Genomic DNA, 14220 nt, shown 5'->3' with positions numbered 1-14220 from the left:
AGACTCAGGGCTGGAAGTGGGTCACAGGATGGAAAATGAGAGGGGCTGGCCTGAGGGGAACTGAAAGTGTTTGCTATGAAGGGAAAGCAGAAGAAAGGGAAAGTCCCTGCCTTCACCCTCCCTGGTGACGGGAAAGGGGTCAGGCCCTGTGTGTGAGAAGGTAGGGAAGGAAGAGAACGGCCAGGGGAAAGTGGGAAAGGGAGGGAGGGAATGTGGGCAGACAGGCAGGGACCTGGAGCCACAGCAACTTCTTAAGAAAGCGCTTCAGTTGCAGCGTTAAAGGCGGACGTGACCTTGCAGAGAACGCCCAGGCCTATAGGGTTTTCTAGCACCAACTCCTCCCCATCCCCCCACCTACCAAAGGCTCCTCTCTCAGCCACACTCTCCCCTCCACCCCCACAGTGTTGGAAGGGACGTCTAGGATGAAGGCGTGTGGGCCCATGTAGGTCTCCATGGCAGTGAGATGAGAGCTGGACAAGTTCTTGGCTCTGCCTGTGCACAAAGCTGCTGGGCTGGGGAGAGCGAAGGACAAGATTGTGAAGCTGGTGTGAGTCACTGTGAGCCCCACCCACTTAAGGCAAACTTGGCCAGTTTAATTGGTGGGAACTGTCAACCGGGCGAGGGACTGTGGCTTTTTCAGCAGCCTCGTTAGCTCTCAGTCAATGAGAAAGCCTCTGGGTGAGGAAATTGTGGCCAGACCAGCAGCAGGCCGTGCTCTCCTGGCCCCCCTGACTGGAGGCTGTGGGGCCTGTGCATAGAGTGCCTGCGGACGGAGCCACCCGGCCACCTGCCTCGAGGAGATGCTGGAGCCAGCTCTCACCTTCCTTGTCCTGTTCCTTCAGGGACGGCACAGCCCAGGTGAGGCCCCATCTGCATGCGGGGGGGTGGGGTGGGGGGGCGGTGCTGCATGGACTAGCGGCCAGGCCCATGGGCGTCAGATCCTGCCCCCTCTGGGTGGTGTGGCTCGCCAGGATCATTTGGAACTGGGCTGAGCACCTGACGGGGGACAGGCTGGCGGAGGGTGGCGGGGCCTTGAGCAGAGCCTCAGGCTTAATTGACCTCTGTGTGGTGGGAGGGTGTCCTTCCTGGCTGTGAGGAGGGCCAAGGAAATAGCCTCTAATTGGGTGCTATTAGCAGCAGAAAGGAGAGGGGCCCTGGGCTTGGGTTTCCACCAGGAAGCGAGTGGTTCTGAGGGTCAGAGACCACAGATTGTCCCTGAGGCAGGAAAGCTGGTGCCCAGGAGGACGGTTGTCCTCTGCCTGGTGGCCTGGCCCCTCTGGCAGCACCTAGGCCACAGGCGCCCAAAGGGGGAGAATGTGCAGCTACTGAGAAGCTGCACAGAGAAGCAGCTGGAAGCCTGAGGGGGACCAGGCTGCCGCATTCACTGTGGTCTCAGCTGCAGGCAGCCCCCTTTGGAGACTTGGAGGCATTCCAGGTTGACTAATCCTCCAGGGCATTGTGGGCGGGTGCGGGAGGGGCACACTGGGCGTGAAGGGAGGAAACTGAGGCCCAGGAGTGTGTGTCCGGGGCCTGTGAGAAGGCTGAGGTCAGGCTGAGGGGTCAGGAGCCTGGCTTTGGGGATAGAAGGTCGAGGCCGAGATGAGACAATAAGGCTGCGATGGGGCGAGCTCTCCCTCAGTGGCCGGCCCTGCAGGCAGCTCTGCAGCCCTGGCGGGTGGCGCTGGGTGCAGGGTGGGGGCATGGGCTCAGTCTGAGGAAACCTCGCAATGTCCTGCGGGGCTGGCCTGGGTAGGCTGACGGAAACCACTCTTGTTTTTAATTTTTAAATGTTTAGTTTGAAAAAATTTTGGAGTTCCAGAGCAATTGTAAGAAAATGCTTGTATATGTTTCTTCACCTAGATTCACCAGTTACATTTACTCACCTTCGCTTCGCTTCCTTTTCTCTCCACATGACGTAGGTGCATAGAAATGTTTGCTGGTAATGATTTTTGTTGAACCATTTGAGAGTGATGCCCCTTCACTCTTAAATGTTTTGGTCCATATCTTTTAAGAACAGGAATATTTCCTGATTATATGACTTCATCACAACGATCACATTTAGAAAACCTGATACTGATCCCATCGAATACATAGTCCACTCACAAATGCTGCCCGTTATGCCAGCAGCGCCCGTGGCCATGGCAGTTCCCCGCAGCCACCAGGCTGACTGGGCGCTCCATCCACCGGCTCGTCCTCTGCAGCGAGGCCTCCATGCTCCTGCTCCTCCTCACAGGACATGAAGGGACAATCAGATGCTTGAGGCTCCTCATCTGCTTGGTTGGCTGTTTCCTCGTGTGGTTCGGGTCAACCGCCTTTGGCAAGAATGCTGTCAATGCGATGCTGGCTTTTTGTTTTTGTGTTTCATCCTCACCTGAGGATGTTTTCCACTGACTTCCTTTAGAGGGGGAAGGAGGGAGGGAGGGAGGGGGGGAGATTTGAGAGAGAGACACTGATGTGAGAGGGACACATTGATTGGTGCCTCCCACACACGCCCCAGGACTAGTGACTGAAACTGCAACCCAGGAACATGCCCTGGACCCAGAACCGAACTGGCGACCCTTTGGTGCTCGGGCCAACGCTGTAACCACTGAGCCACTGGCCAGGGCCTGGGTGGGTTGGTTTGTTTCATTTCATCTCCTCAGGAGACACGATGACAGTGAAACGTTTTCTTAACAACTTGGGTTCCTGGAGTATTTAATGACACGTGCCAGAAACTCACTCTCCAGCGCTGCCGTCTCCGCAGGCTGCGCCCCGTGGTCTGCGGGCTCTGCCCTCCTCTGCTGCTCACGGCCTTGCAGCCAGGCTGGCCTGCAGGCTCCTCCCCGCCACCCCTCAGGGTTCCGCTCGAACCCCGCCTCCCAGTGAGGTCTTCCTTCCCCTGGAACGCCCTCCCTGCTGCGGCGAGGCCCTACCCGGCTCTGGGCTCCCTGCTCTGTGCAGCGCAGCCTCCATTGCACACCTACCCCGATTACTTACTTATTTTGTCTCCCAGGCTGCTCTGTGCTCCCAGATGCAGGTCTGAGGCCAGGCCTCTGTCTGTCCTGCGCAGACTCTCGGAACCAGAGTGAACGAGCCAAGTGCGAGTTACACGGCTTCTGTGGCCGTGAGGATGGGACTCGCCTCCTGTTTCCTCGTTTCTCGTGTGTCAAGTGGGGACAGCAGTGGTGCCCGCTTCCTGGGGCGGCGAGGCCCAGAGGAGAGAGGCCCAGACCCAAGTGCTGGGAAGCCAGGCCCCCAGCCCAGCGCCCACGTGGAGGCCGGGCGGGCGGGCGCACTGAGGTCCCTAATCAGAGTCCAGAGAGACTGCGCAGCAGCCCTTCCTTGACCACTTAACTGAATAGAAAGTGAGAAAGTCTTGCGATGAGATGACAAACCTCGACTGTGTGGCTCTTGGCTGAGTCTCTCATAATCGTAACCAGGAATGGAGGGAGACCTCAACACTTTTCCCTTAAGGAAGCATGTATTTCCCTTAGGAGACATTTAGTTGTATTATTACATCACATTGTGAAATATTTTAATTGTTTTCACGGCAACATCTCCCTCTCCATTCCCACTCCTTCCCTGGACGTGTTTTGAGCAGCTGTATGAGACCCTGGGTTCCACGGCCTTCCTCTCACACGGTTACAGGGTGGTTAGTGCGCAACACGCAGGGGCTAAGGCACGTTGGCGACTGGAGAAGTGAATTCTTTTCAAGCAGCTCAGAGGCAGAGCAGGATGAGTGTGAGTCAGATGAGTTGGGGAGGGGCCTTCAGATCCCTGTCCACAGGAGGGGCCTTTGCGGGGGTTCTTGTCCCAGCATCAAGAAGGGTTCAGGAATCTGGAAAAGGCTGATGCATAGATTAAAGAGTCCGGAGACGAGTTATAATTTTGAAAGGCATTGGGGGGTCAGAGGACCTTTAGCTAAAGGAACTGAAGACTGCCTCCTTGTCTTGGACCCTTGCTTTTATTAACACAATTTGTCCTAAGGCAAGGTGGAGATAATACGGGTAAGGTTTCAAAGGGTACAGAAGCATTGTCAGTTTGGGGAATAGCCTACGGCTGTTCAGGTGTTTGGCCAGTAGGAGGCAATAACATGTAGATTAAGATGCCCTTTCACTGTCTGGCAGCCACAATCAGTTTCCTATTCAGGTTTGGGGAAGTGCCTTTAGCCATTCCCAACAGGTGACTACATGTGTGACTCAACCCTGTGGAGTCCCCAAGTCTCATCAACCTTTTGATGAAACCCTTAAAATTATGACATGCTGGAACTGGTCTACGGCAGGCCTTGGTCCTCAAGTTCACTTTGGACCCTAAATTCCGGTTTTGGCTGTGATTCCGAGGATACTCCACAGGACACACTGGAGGCTGCGAACAAAGCGGGGGGGGGGGGGGGGGGGGTGGCGGGGGGGGGGGGCAGCCCCTGTGGGTCAGCTGAAGGGCTGCGGCCACACGCCACTTCCCAGGAGGAATCGACTGGCTGCACGGCGGCCGGGCAAGCTCTTCTCTTCCTCACAGTGAGTGGTGGCCTGCGGGGCTCAGGAGAGAGCCTGGGGCAGGGGCGCTGGTCACGCTGGAAGGAGCCCGGCCTGCAGAACTCACTGTAGGGCCGGCTGAGCCAGTTTCAGCACCTCACCTTGCCCACCGCAGTGTGACAGGCACAGAGGACACCGTTAGGGGAACAGAGCCCTGGCGGACGCGTTTCCTCCCAGCTTTCCAGAGCCAATCCCGCAGCGCCCCCCCACACACCCGGGCATCCTTGGCCAGTTCCCTGTGAATGGGGACAGCAGGTACTCTTGTGTTTGGCCTCTTTTGCTCCACATCTGATGAGATGGTATTGTTTGTAGCTGGTCATTTTCATGGCCGGCTGAGATTTCATTGTCTGACTATATGATAGTTTATTCATCCATTCTGCATTGCGGAGGCTGGGTCACGTCCGGGTTTTCTTGTTCCCTCTTTAAAAATGTTTTTACTTACTCATTTTTAGGGAGAGAGAGAGGCAGGGAAAGAGAGAGAGAGACCAATCTGCTGCTCCACTTAGTGATGCATTCATTGGTTGGCTGGGGATCGAACCCACAACCTTGGGGTGAGGGGTGCCGCTATCCGGCGGGGGTTCTTGTTCACTCTTAATTCTCAGTGTGTAGGCATTCCTGGCACCAACCCCAAGCCTGGGGGTGAGGCACCTGCACCTCCTTTCTGAGGGCGGCCCCTGAGCTCCGTGCGCTCTTGGTTCCTTGAGTTGATTGTAAACTCTGTTGAGCTGCTCAGCCTGTCCGCTGCTTTTATGGAATCAGAGGGAGCAACGGAAAACCGCTAACCCTCTAAATTTCCTTCTTTCCCATTCTGGCCCTTAGTATTTCACCATTTTTGTTTTTGTTTTGTTTTGTTTTTTTGCCCTGGCTGGTGTGGCTCAGTGGATAGAGCGTCGGCCTGCGGACTGAAGGGTCCTGGGTTCAATTCCAGCCAAGGGCACATGCCCAGTTTCAAGCTTGGTCCGGGGGGGGGGGGGCGTGCAGGATGCAGCCAATCAATGTTCTCTCTCATCATAGATGTTTCTAGCTCTCTCTCCCTCTCCCTTCCTCCCTGAAATCAATAAATGAAATATATTTTTTTAAACAAAGAAAGCTATGCCAGAGCATGTCTTACCATCTAAAACCCAAAAACGCTTTCTTATAAAAAATTTTTTTCACCATTTTATTAGCTCTCCGATGCCTTTAACAACATGCTCTTACATTTCGCCCATTTTTTTTTAGTTATTCTTAGTGGGAGCATTGGTTAGCATGTGTCTACCTGGTCTTCCACGATCAGAATTAAAGTTCCTTAGGTGATGACTTCCTCAGGCACTAAGCAGTTGCTGTGGAATTAAAAGTAGGATCTGGTCCCAGATCCCGGATTCTGGGGTCAGGAACGTGCTTACACAGGAGGAGGTCCGGGCTCCTCGGGGCTCTGGCTCCAGTGGGGACAGTGCGGACGGAGCGCCCGAGGCCCTTTCTGTAGGCTTGCTCATGACTTTCCATTCCCTGGGCCTTGGCGTGCTGGCCTGCTCTCAGGTGTAAGAGTCTGAGGACCACGGAGACAGCCATGTGGTCCAGCCAAGCCCTTTAATTATTTGGTCAGTGTCTGGCGGGAATGCTGGGGTGAAGGTATGGCTCAGTGAGTGTGCTTATAACACATGTGGACATCCAAACCCCTCCCCCATCGCTCTGTCTCAATGGCCTCATTTTAACAGATCTGTTTGTATCAATATCCCATCTCCTAATCTCCTCCAAATTCTCTTTGACCTTCCCCAGCCCACCCAGACAGGCTGGTTTTCCTGCCCCATTGGCGATGCCGTGCAACTCTCCTGCCCCAAATGACCACAGGGTCAGCCCCTTCTCTTCCCTGCCACGCTGGCTGCTCTGAGAGGGCAGGGGCACCGTCCTGTGCAACAGCTCCCACCCCAAACCAGGCAGGAGGCCTGGGAGGGAGGGACCGGGCAGGAGGTGCTGGGAGGGAGGGACTGGGCAGGAGGCCTGGGAGGGAGGGACCAGGCAATGTATTTTTCTTCTTGCCTTTCAATTTTGTTTCTACGGAGCAATACTGTGGAGACCTTCTGGTGACTGAAAACCTGGGAAACATGAATAAAGAATGACCAGTTTGTTGCGCCAAGTTCTCCAGGGTGGGTAGGAGCCCAGATCTATGGGAGGGCAGAGGAGGGTGCTGGGAATTCAGTGTGGAGTGTTCGTCTTGCTTGGTCTGACCATCAGAACGTGTAGTGGTCACCGCTGGCCACCTCAGTGCTGCAGGGGGACATCACATCAGATAGGATGTTTATTTAGAGCATTGTAGTTAAGAATTCACCCTCCAGCCCTAGCTGGTTTGGCTCAGTGGATAGAGTGTTGGCTTGCAGAACAAGGGCACATGCCTGGGTTGCAGGCTCCATATCCAGTAGGGGGTGGGCAGAAGGCAGACGACCAATGATTCTTGCTCATCATGGATGTTTCTATCTCTCTCTCCCTTCCTCTCTGAAATCAATAAAAATATATTACAATTCACCTTCTAATGCAGTGGTTCTCAACCTTCCTAATGCCGCAACCCTTTAATACAGTTCCTCATGTTGTGGTGGCCCCCAATTTCATTGTTACAAATTGAACATAATTAAAGCATAGTGATTAATCACAAAAACAATATGTAATTATATATGTGTTTTCCGATGGTCTTAGGCGACGCCTGTGAAAGGGTCGTTTGACTCCCAAAGAGGTCGTGACCCACAGGTTGAGAACCACTGTTTAAAGCGAAATTGACTGGGTTGCAAGCTCATTTTTCTCACTGAATAATTAGGGGTTGTGACTTTTAGGTTCTTTCTGAATCTGTTTCCTCGCTAGTAAGATGGGGACGAGAACCCTGTAGGGCCACTGTGAAGTGCAATGGTTAGCACATGTAGAGTTTACCACCTGCCTGCACCATGGTGAGAACTCGAAATGTTCACTCTCATGAGGCGCTGTTGGCGCCTTCCGAGCTCGGGGGGAGGGGCGCCAATGAGGATGTGTGCTCTCAGGTTCAGGCTCGGGGCCCCTCGTAGCTCAAGGGAAGTCACGTCCAGCTGCCCCCATGCTGAGCCTGGCGCCCCTCCTGCCCGCAGCCGCTTCCTCTTGCCCAGCACCCCTGTCTCCGGATGGACCTGTGGTGAGACCTTCAGGCACGGCTTTCTGCTTAGGGCCCGGCCACACCCCGACAGCGGTGAGGTCTTTTGACTGGAAGGTACAGCTGCGCTCAAACCCAAGCCCTCGTATGCTGTTCGCTTGGAAGAATGATTCTAGGCTGCATCATGCGCATCGGAATGCCAGTGACTACAATAGGCTCAATTTTAGCATCAAGGAGTTAAGGCTTCTCCTCAAGGCCGCTCAGCCCGACGACAGCGGCACCTACTCCTTGGAGGTCACCCTTGAGAACGGCACCGTCAGGACCCACTGCTTCCACGTGTCCGTGTTGGGTGAGTGCCCCTCCCGGCGCGCAGGCTGGTGCTTGAAGCGCCTTCCTGATCAGAACCTCTGCTTCCAGACCCTGTGGGGAAGCCCGAGCTGCAGCTGCTGGAGCAGACGGCGGCCCTGGGCAGTGGGAAGTGCCGAGTGACCCTGAACTGCTCGGCCTCCGGAGGTGGTGATGTGACCTACACCTGGTACCGGGGGGGCGAGTGGATCCCGACGCCCAGGAGCCCCTTCCGACTGGAGGAGCAGATCGATGCCAACGGCTGGCACATATACACCTGCAACGTCAGCAACCCCGTCAGCTGGGCGCACCAGAGCCTCCAGCTCGGCCAGGGCTGTGGGAGCGCCCCCCAGAGTGAGTGCAGCGCTTGGGGCTGGGACAGGGCGGAGGGTGCTGGGCCATCGCCAGGCTCAGGAGCAGGAGACGGGAGGACACCCCTGGGCCTGGAGCCCTTCCCCAGGTTCTGGCCTCTAGGCACACAGGTCCAGGCCGGTCTGAGGCTGGGAGGAATTTTGTCCCCATCAAGAACCTCCTGGAAGACAGCATCTTCCTTCCATAGGAAATGCCTCGTTGTCTGGTGAGTGACAGCCCAGCCTGGCTGTGAGTTGTTTTCTTCTGAGGCTGTCGGGAACCTGCTTCCTCCTCTCAGGGGGCACCTCCCCAAGCCCTGTGGTCCCAGAGCAGCCTTGGGTCGTGGCAGCATCAGACGCGCACCTGGCGGAGGCACCTCTCATTGCTGTGCTTCTCCGAGAGTTACCCGGAGCCCACTTTGCACCACTTTTTCTTAGATAAAGAAGACCTAGTGTGTGTCAGGATGAGCAGCAACCGCCTGCAGCCCCTGTCTTTAAAAACCTTATAGCCAAATAGGGACAACAAAATAAGCTCTCACAGCAAAGGGAAACAAGCAACTGAAGCGCGGGGCCGGGGCTCTTGTTCCGGCATCTAGAAGGTTCAGCAATCTGGAGAAGGGCTGTGTGTAACTTAATCAAGAGTCCAGAGACGAAGCATAATTTTGAAAGGCATTTGGGGGTCAGAAGAGCCCAGCTAAAGAAACTAAGATCTCCTCGTCTCAGGACCCCGTGCTTTTTACTAACACAAATTGTCCTGAGGCGAGGCAGAGATATACACTTCAAAGGGTCAGGGTTTCATATACAGAGTCCATTGTCAGATTGGAAGAATCGCCTTCGGCTGTTCAGGTGTTTGGCCAGTCGGAGGCAATAACATGTAGATTAAGATGCCCTGAGCTGTCTGGCAGCAAACACTCAATTTAATGCTTCCTTTTCAGGTTTGGGGAAATGCCTTCGCCACTCCAGGTGATTCAGCCCTGCTGTCATGCTGGAATTGGCTTCAGCAGGCAGCGTGTGGCTCAGCCAGGCCGGGTCACTCACAAGCTCTGTGACCTCAGGCAGGTCATCACCTCTCTGAGTCGCAGGCAGTCTCCCGGGCACAATGGGAAGCTCCTACTAAACACCTGGCAGAGCTGCTGCTCAGGGAAGTGGGGTGATGTCTGCGAGGAGCCTCGCCAGCAGCATCTGGGGCACTTTCCTCCTTTCTCTGCGCTGCTCGCTCCCGGCACTCACCTCGTCTGCGGCTGCGGCTGCGTGTGTGACAGGCCCTGACGCAGAAGTCTACGCAGGAAGGGCAGAGGTGGCAGAAGCGGGACGGAGGTGGCCTGGCCCAGAGCAGACATGTTTGTTGAGTTAAAACAAAGGAATGGAGCTGTGTAACAGTTACTGAACTTGGCATCTGTCAGATGCTATTAACTTGCTGTGTGGATACACTGACTCCTTCCTGAAAGTGAGAAAACAGGCCCAGAGAGGCTAAGGAGCTTGCCAAGGGCACAGAGCATAGCGTTCGCATCTGGTCCTGCGTCCCCTGCTCTTAGTGTCACTGGGCGGCCTTCCAGTTGAGCAGGGAGACACCTGTGACCTGAATGCACAGGGTGTGAGAGCAGCCACCCCAGCGAGTGGGGGTGGAGCAGCCACTGCAGCAGGCGAGCAGGGAGGGAGAAGGTGAGTCCTCACGCCCATGTCTCGTCTCCCTCAGAGCTCGGCCTCCTGCCCCTCTTGATGATCATCGTGGTTCTCAAACTCACACTGCTTGGCACCCTCACCGGCGTCTGCGTGTGGAGAAGGGGGAGGAAGCCGGCAGGTAAGTGGAGGGTCCTAGGACACGCTGCCTGGCCCACCTCCCCGCACTGGGCTGCTCCCAGGTCTCGCTTCTGGGCCCCGATGTGCCCCGTCTGATCCCTAACGGCAGCTTCACTGGCTGGGGCTGGTTTGGGGAAACTGTCAGGCGGGTGCTGCCCTGAGCTCCCTGAGTCTCCTGGGACGAGCTCGAGCCATCCTCCCCTCTAGAAGCTTCCTCAAGGTCTCACCACCTGGGACGAGGGTGGGATGCAGGAGCAGGGGCCTGGCCCGGTTCCACCAGGAGGACTCTGCAGCTCTGCTCTTTGCTTCCCTCCACACAGAGCCTGGCCCAGAGGAATCGCTGACAGTTTATGAAGATGTCAACCGCCTGCCAGGCAGGAGCGGCCAGGTGTGGCCCCGAGGGCTGGGGTTCCCTCCTTCCCTCTGGAAGTGCCCTGGGAGGATGGCCCTGCTGAGCAGGGGCCAGAGAGCCCGCTGCCGCCTCAGAGTGGCCTCAGGCCCCATCTCTGCCCCCCTCAGCGTCCTAGCTCTGGCCCTGGGTGGAGAGAAAACTGGGTGAGACGATGAAATGAGGCCGAAGGGCATTTGGGTGCAGAACTGAACCTGCTGAGCCGGGATGGGGACCCGGGCGGAGGCTGCCTCTGCTCCCTGGTGGCCCCTTGGTGCCCTCTTTCCTGAGGCTGGGCTCAGGCTCAGGGCGGGTGCAACCTTGTCTGTTGCGTCGGACACAAATTCTCCTGCCCCTGTAAGTCCACGTTTCCTTTTGGGGGCCCTTGGTCGTTGCCCGGCGGGGAGGATGCTGGCGGGTCAGTCTTGTCCTGGCTCAGACGCTTGGGAAGAAGAGGCTGCGCCTGGCCGAGGTGCTGGGAGAGGGCAGCCCCGAGCGGTGATCCGGGCGGCGCTCGGAGGGGCTACAGGACAAGCTGTGGGGACAGGCCGGGACGCAGTGCTCGCTGAACTATCCGGTGGGAAAGGAGGGACAGGAAGGACCCTCCTCCCACCACCGTTCCTGGGGTTTGGCTTGGGGCAGCGAAGCAGGAAGTCATGTGTGGGGCCTCCTGCAACCACCAGAACAGAGAGCCTCCCTCAGGCGCTGTGGGGCCTTGTCGGGGCCCTGCAGCAGAATACGGGGTGTCTGTGCCTCTCCCTTCAGAGCTGAACCCTAGTGCAGTCACAGCAAATGCAAATGCCCACAGCCACGGAGGCCCTACTCAGTGAAGGTCACTTTAGATTAGGAAAATGGAGGAGAATATTGGGGAAGATGAGGATTTAGGAGTAAAAAGTCTATTAGGGATTCAGGGCCTTTCCTGTGCTTCTGAGCCAGGGGTTTGTCCTTCGTGGCCTCATCCCCGCTGTCTCCAAGGTTCGGTAAAGGCCTCAACCTCCACCTCCACGGGGCCCCGCTGGGCCTTCCTGGGGGCGCTTCCATCTATGAAGGGGTAAGATTCTGAATGGGCTTAGTGCCTGTAGCGTATCTGGGAAGTGGTGCACTTGTGAAAATGTCATCCACAGAGTCTCAGATCTGTAGGGATTTCAGGCAGATTCTAATTCAATCCTCAGTTAGAGGTGAAGAAACTGAGGCCCAAGCAGAGTGAGGGTCTAACACAAGGTCATATCATGGGTTGGGATTTGACTCTTACTGGGGAGATTGAGTTTCAAATTAGGGCCATCTCCAGGCTAGTTCCCCAGCTGTGAACCCTACAATGGACACCTCTCCCTTCCGTGTGTTTGTGGGGGTGGGGAGATCACAGAAGGGAGGATTAGCAAGTCTGAATGATTTTCTAAAGTTAACAAGTAATTGAGAGTCATTCCAGAATACAGGTGATCTTCGCTGCTTCTAGGGTGAAGACTGAACAGAGGTGCCCCTGAGCATGGACCACTTAGGGAATGGAAAGCAGGGTCTCAACATTGATTAAGGGTGGGACGCTGCAGGTGGCCTGCCAGTGGCTTCATACGAATGAGCTCATTTAATCCCACGGAATGTGTGAAGTAGGTATCCTACTTCCCATTTGTACCCATAGAAAGCAAGGTCCGGAGAGCACCCCACTCTTTCCCCCTTAGCCTCCCCTGCACCCAAGCGTCCACCTGTGGCCGAATAATAATGTTGCCATTGGTCCCAAGGGAGGGGAGGCTGGGTGCCTGCTGTGCTTCCTGGCATTTTGACAGCAGCTCCACATTAAAGCCACCTGGACAGTCCAGAGTTGCAGAGGACACTGTGTGGCCCCAGGCAATCTAGGGGGAGTCAGGAGGAAGCATGGTGTGCTTAAAAACACTAGACTTGGCGCCAAAAGAATTGGATTCAAGCCCCTCCTGTACTTCAGTCAGTCATTTGGAGCTTCATTTTCTTAATCTGTAAAATGGGATTAACAATTCATACCCCACAGAGTTGTTATGGGGATCTCCTAGTGGGAGTGTCTGAACTTTGTTTCTTCTGCAGGTTGGAAAGGTACAACCCAGAGCTCAACAGGCTGCTTGACTCAACACCAGGAGCTGGAGAACTTTTCTGTATAATCCAGCGGCCACTGCTGGCCTCCCCTGTGTTAGGACCCAGTGTCTGTTTTGGGAATCAGTGCAATGGATGACACCATATGAGTCTACATAATAGTTCCTAGTCTGGGAGTTTGTTGATGGACTATATTTAGTTTTGAAAATGATTTTTAACAGCCATTAAAATGAAGCATCCATCTTATATAAAAACTGCTGTTTGAAATTTTAACCTTGCTATTTCTGGCTTTTGTATGCTTGTGTTATGCCCAGATTTCAGGATCCCCAAGAGTCCACCAGGGAGCCAGCCAAGTTCGATGCAAAAGCATAAGAGTCTTTATTCGAGCTAGCTAGGGCTCCCCGTCTACCACACTCACCGACGCAGCGGCAAGAGGCAGAGAGTGAGCGAGCTTTGTAGGGAGAGGGGTTTTATAGGGGGGTTGGAGTAAGGGGAGGAGAGAGGACCGTAGGCCCTGCTGATTGGCCAAGCGCAAGTCTGGGTCTTGTTACACAGGATGTGGTCATATCTATGGCGCGCACTTCCCTTGATTGTCATTGGTTAGTTTAAAGAAATCCTAGGTGTGGCTAGCAGAGGCTTGGGCTTCCAGGAAGAAGCTCCTTGCTGAGCACATGGCTGCTGCCCAAAAATGGAGGATTCGGGGCAAGATGGAGGGCGTAGCCCTCGCCCTTTCACTTGCTGGCTTAAATAATAAGGAAAATAAGACTACTCCCATTTCAGAGAGGCCATTAAACCTTCCCCAGACGAAGTTATCAGTGCTAACGTCAGACCAAGCCTTTGTTTGAGGTCTCAAAGTGCCAGCACATAGGGCCCTTTAAGAACTTGCAAAGGGGACTGGAAAAACCCCATATTGGGGAGACCAAGAGGGTAAGATAGTATAAATACAGGAAACTTCCTGTGTGATTTCACCCAGAATTTGAGAGACATTTTCCTCTGGGCCCGCGCGTAATAAATTTAACTCCATCTCTCTAAGCATTGCTTGGTTCTTCTCCGGTATTTCTGTAACATTATTGGTTCCCTGACATTCCGGGAAAACCAACCCATATGTGACCTTTTGGCCTCTGGTGTGGATGGAGTTTGAGGACTGGGGGAGCCGGACAGGCCTCCGGGAGGCGTCGCTCTGCTGATTTAGCAGAATTGAACTGGGGTACTCCAGGCGCCCCTGGACCTCAGCCCAGGACCCAGCCGGCATCTGGAGAGAGTGGATGGACACCTCTGGACCTGTGGACAGAATTGGTAAGGTAGGGGCCCCAGTCAGTCAGGCCCACTCCAACTGAGTGGAAGGGGGAGCTTGATCACCTCCCTGAAAGTCAAGGACTTCCTCAGGCAAATTAATCAGGAATTAGGTGGATTGTTTAAACTCTGGTGAAATATCTGTTAGAAGTAAAAACTTGGGCTGTCTGGTATATAAATGTGGGACTCCGGAGGTGAATGGATTCAGATTCGATTAAGGAATTACGAGTTCACTTTGCTGTTTGTTTGTGTGGGACTAGCCAATTGCTACCAAGAAGGGGGACTAGATGCAGTCTTAACTCCTCCAGTAGGTTCTCACCAAAACGTTGGTCAAGAATTCTGTTCTGGGGCATGGGTGCCAGGAGTGCCCCCACATCCATCTGGGGAGTT

At 54.9% G+C, this 14220-nt stretch overlaps 1 protein-coding gene across 1 annotated transcript; it reads left to right on the top strand.

Annotated features, from left to right (window-relative positions):
• The first annotated feature begins 799 nt into the window (after positions 1-799).
• On the top strand, positions 800-12870 carry LOC138995833 (natural killer cell receptor 2B4-like). The gene is made up of 6 exons (XM_070396571.1): positions 800-858; positions 7598-7948; positions 8017-8298; positions 9991-10095; positions 10415-10482; positions 12532-12870. Exons 1-6 carry the CDS (start codon positions 801-803, stop codon positions 12568-12570), a joined length of 903 nt encoding a protein of 300 aa, XP_070252672.1. The 5' UTR covers position 800; the 3' UTR covers positions 12571-12870.
• The last annotated feature ends 1350 nt before the right edge of the window (positions 12871-14220 follow it).

This window comes from Myotis yumanensis, unplaced genomic scaffold (genome assembly GCF_028538775.1).
Source record: "Myotis yumanensis isolate MYYU_CA2020_CCGP unplaced genomic scaffold, mMyoYum1.0.hap1 SCAF_17, whole genome shotgun sequence".
In the NCBI taxonomy this organism is placed as follows: domain Eukaryota; kingdom Metazoa; phylum Chordata; class Mammalia; order Chiroptera; family Vespertilionidae; genus Myotis; species Myotis yumanensis.
This window is presented reverse-complemented; position numbering and strand designations above follow the sequence as displayed.

Bases quoted from the DNA above. Each gene is read 5' to 3' on its own strand.
- LOC138995833 (XM_070396571.1), top strand. From the start codon at position 801: ATGCTGGAGCCAGCTCTCACCTTCCTTGTCCTGTTCCTTCAGGGACGG. The intron at 8,299-9,990 runs GTGAGTGCAGCG...CGTCTCCCTCAG, and splicing joins CTGTGGGAGCGCCCCCCAGA to AGCTCGGCCTCCTGCCCCTC. The intron at 10,483-12,531 runs GTGTGGCCCCGA...TTTCTTCTGCAG, and splicing joins TGCCAGGCAGGAGCGGCCAG to GTTGGAAAGGTACAACCCAG.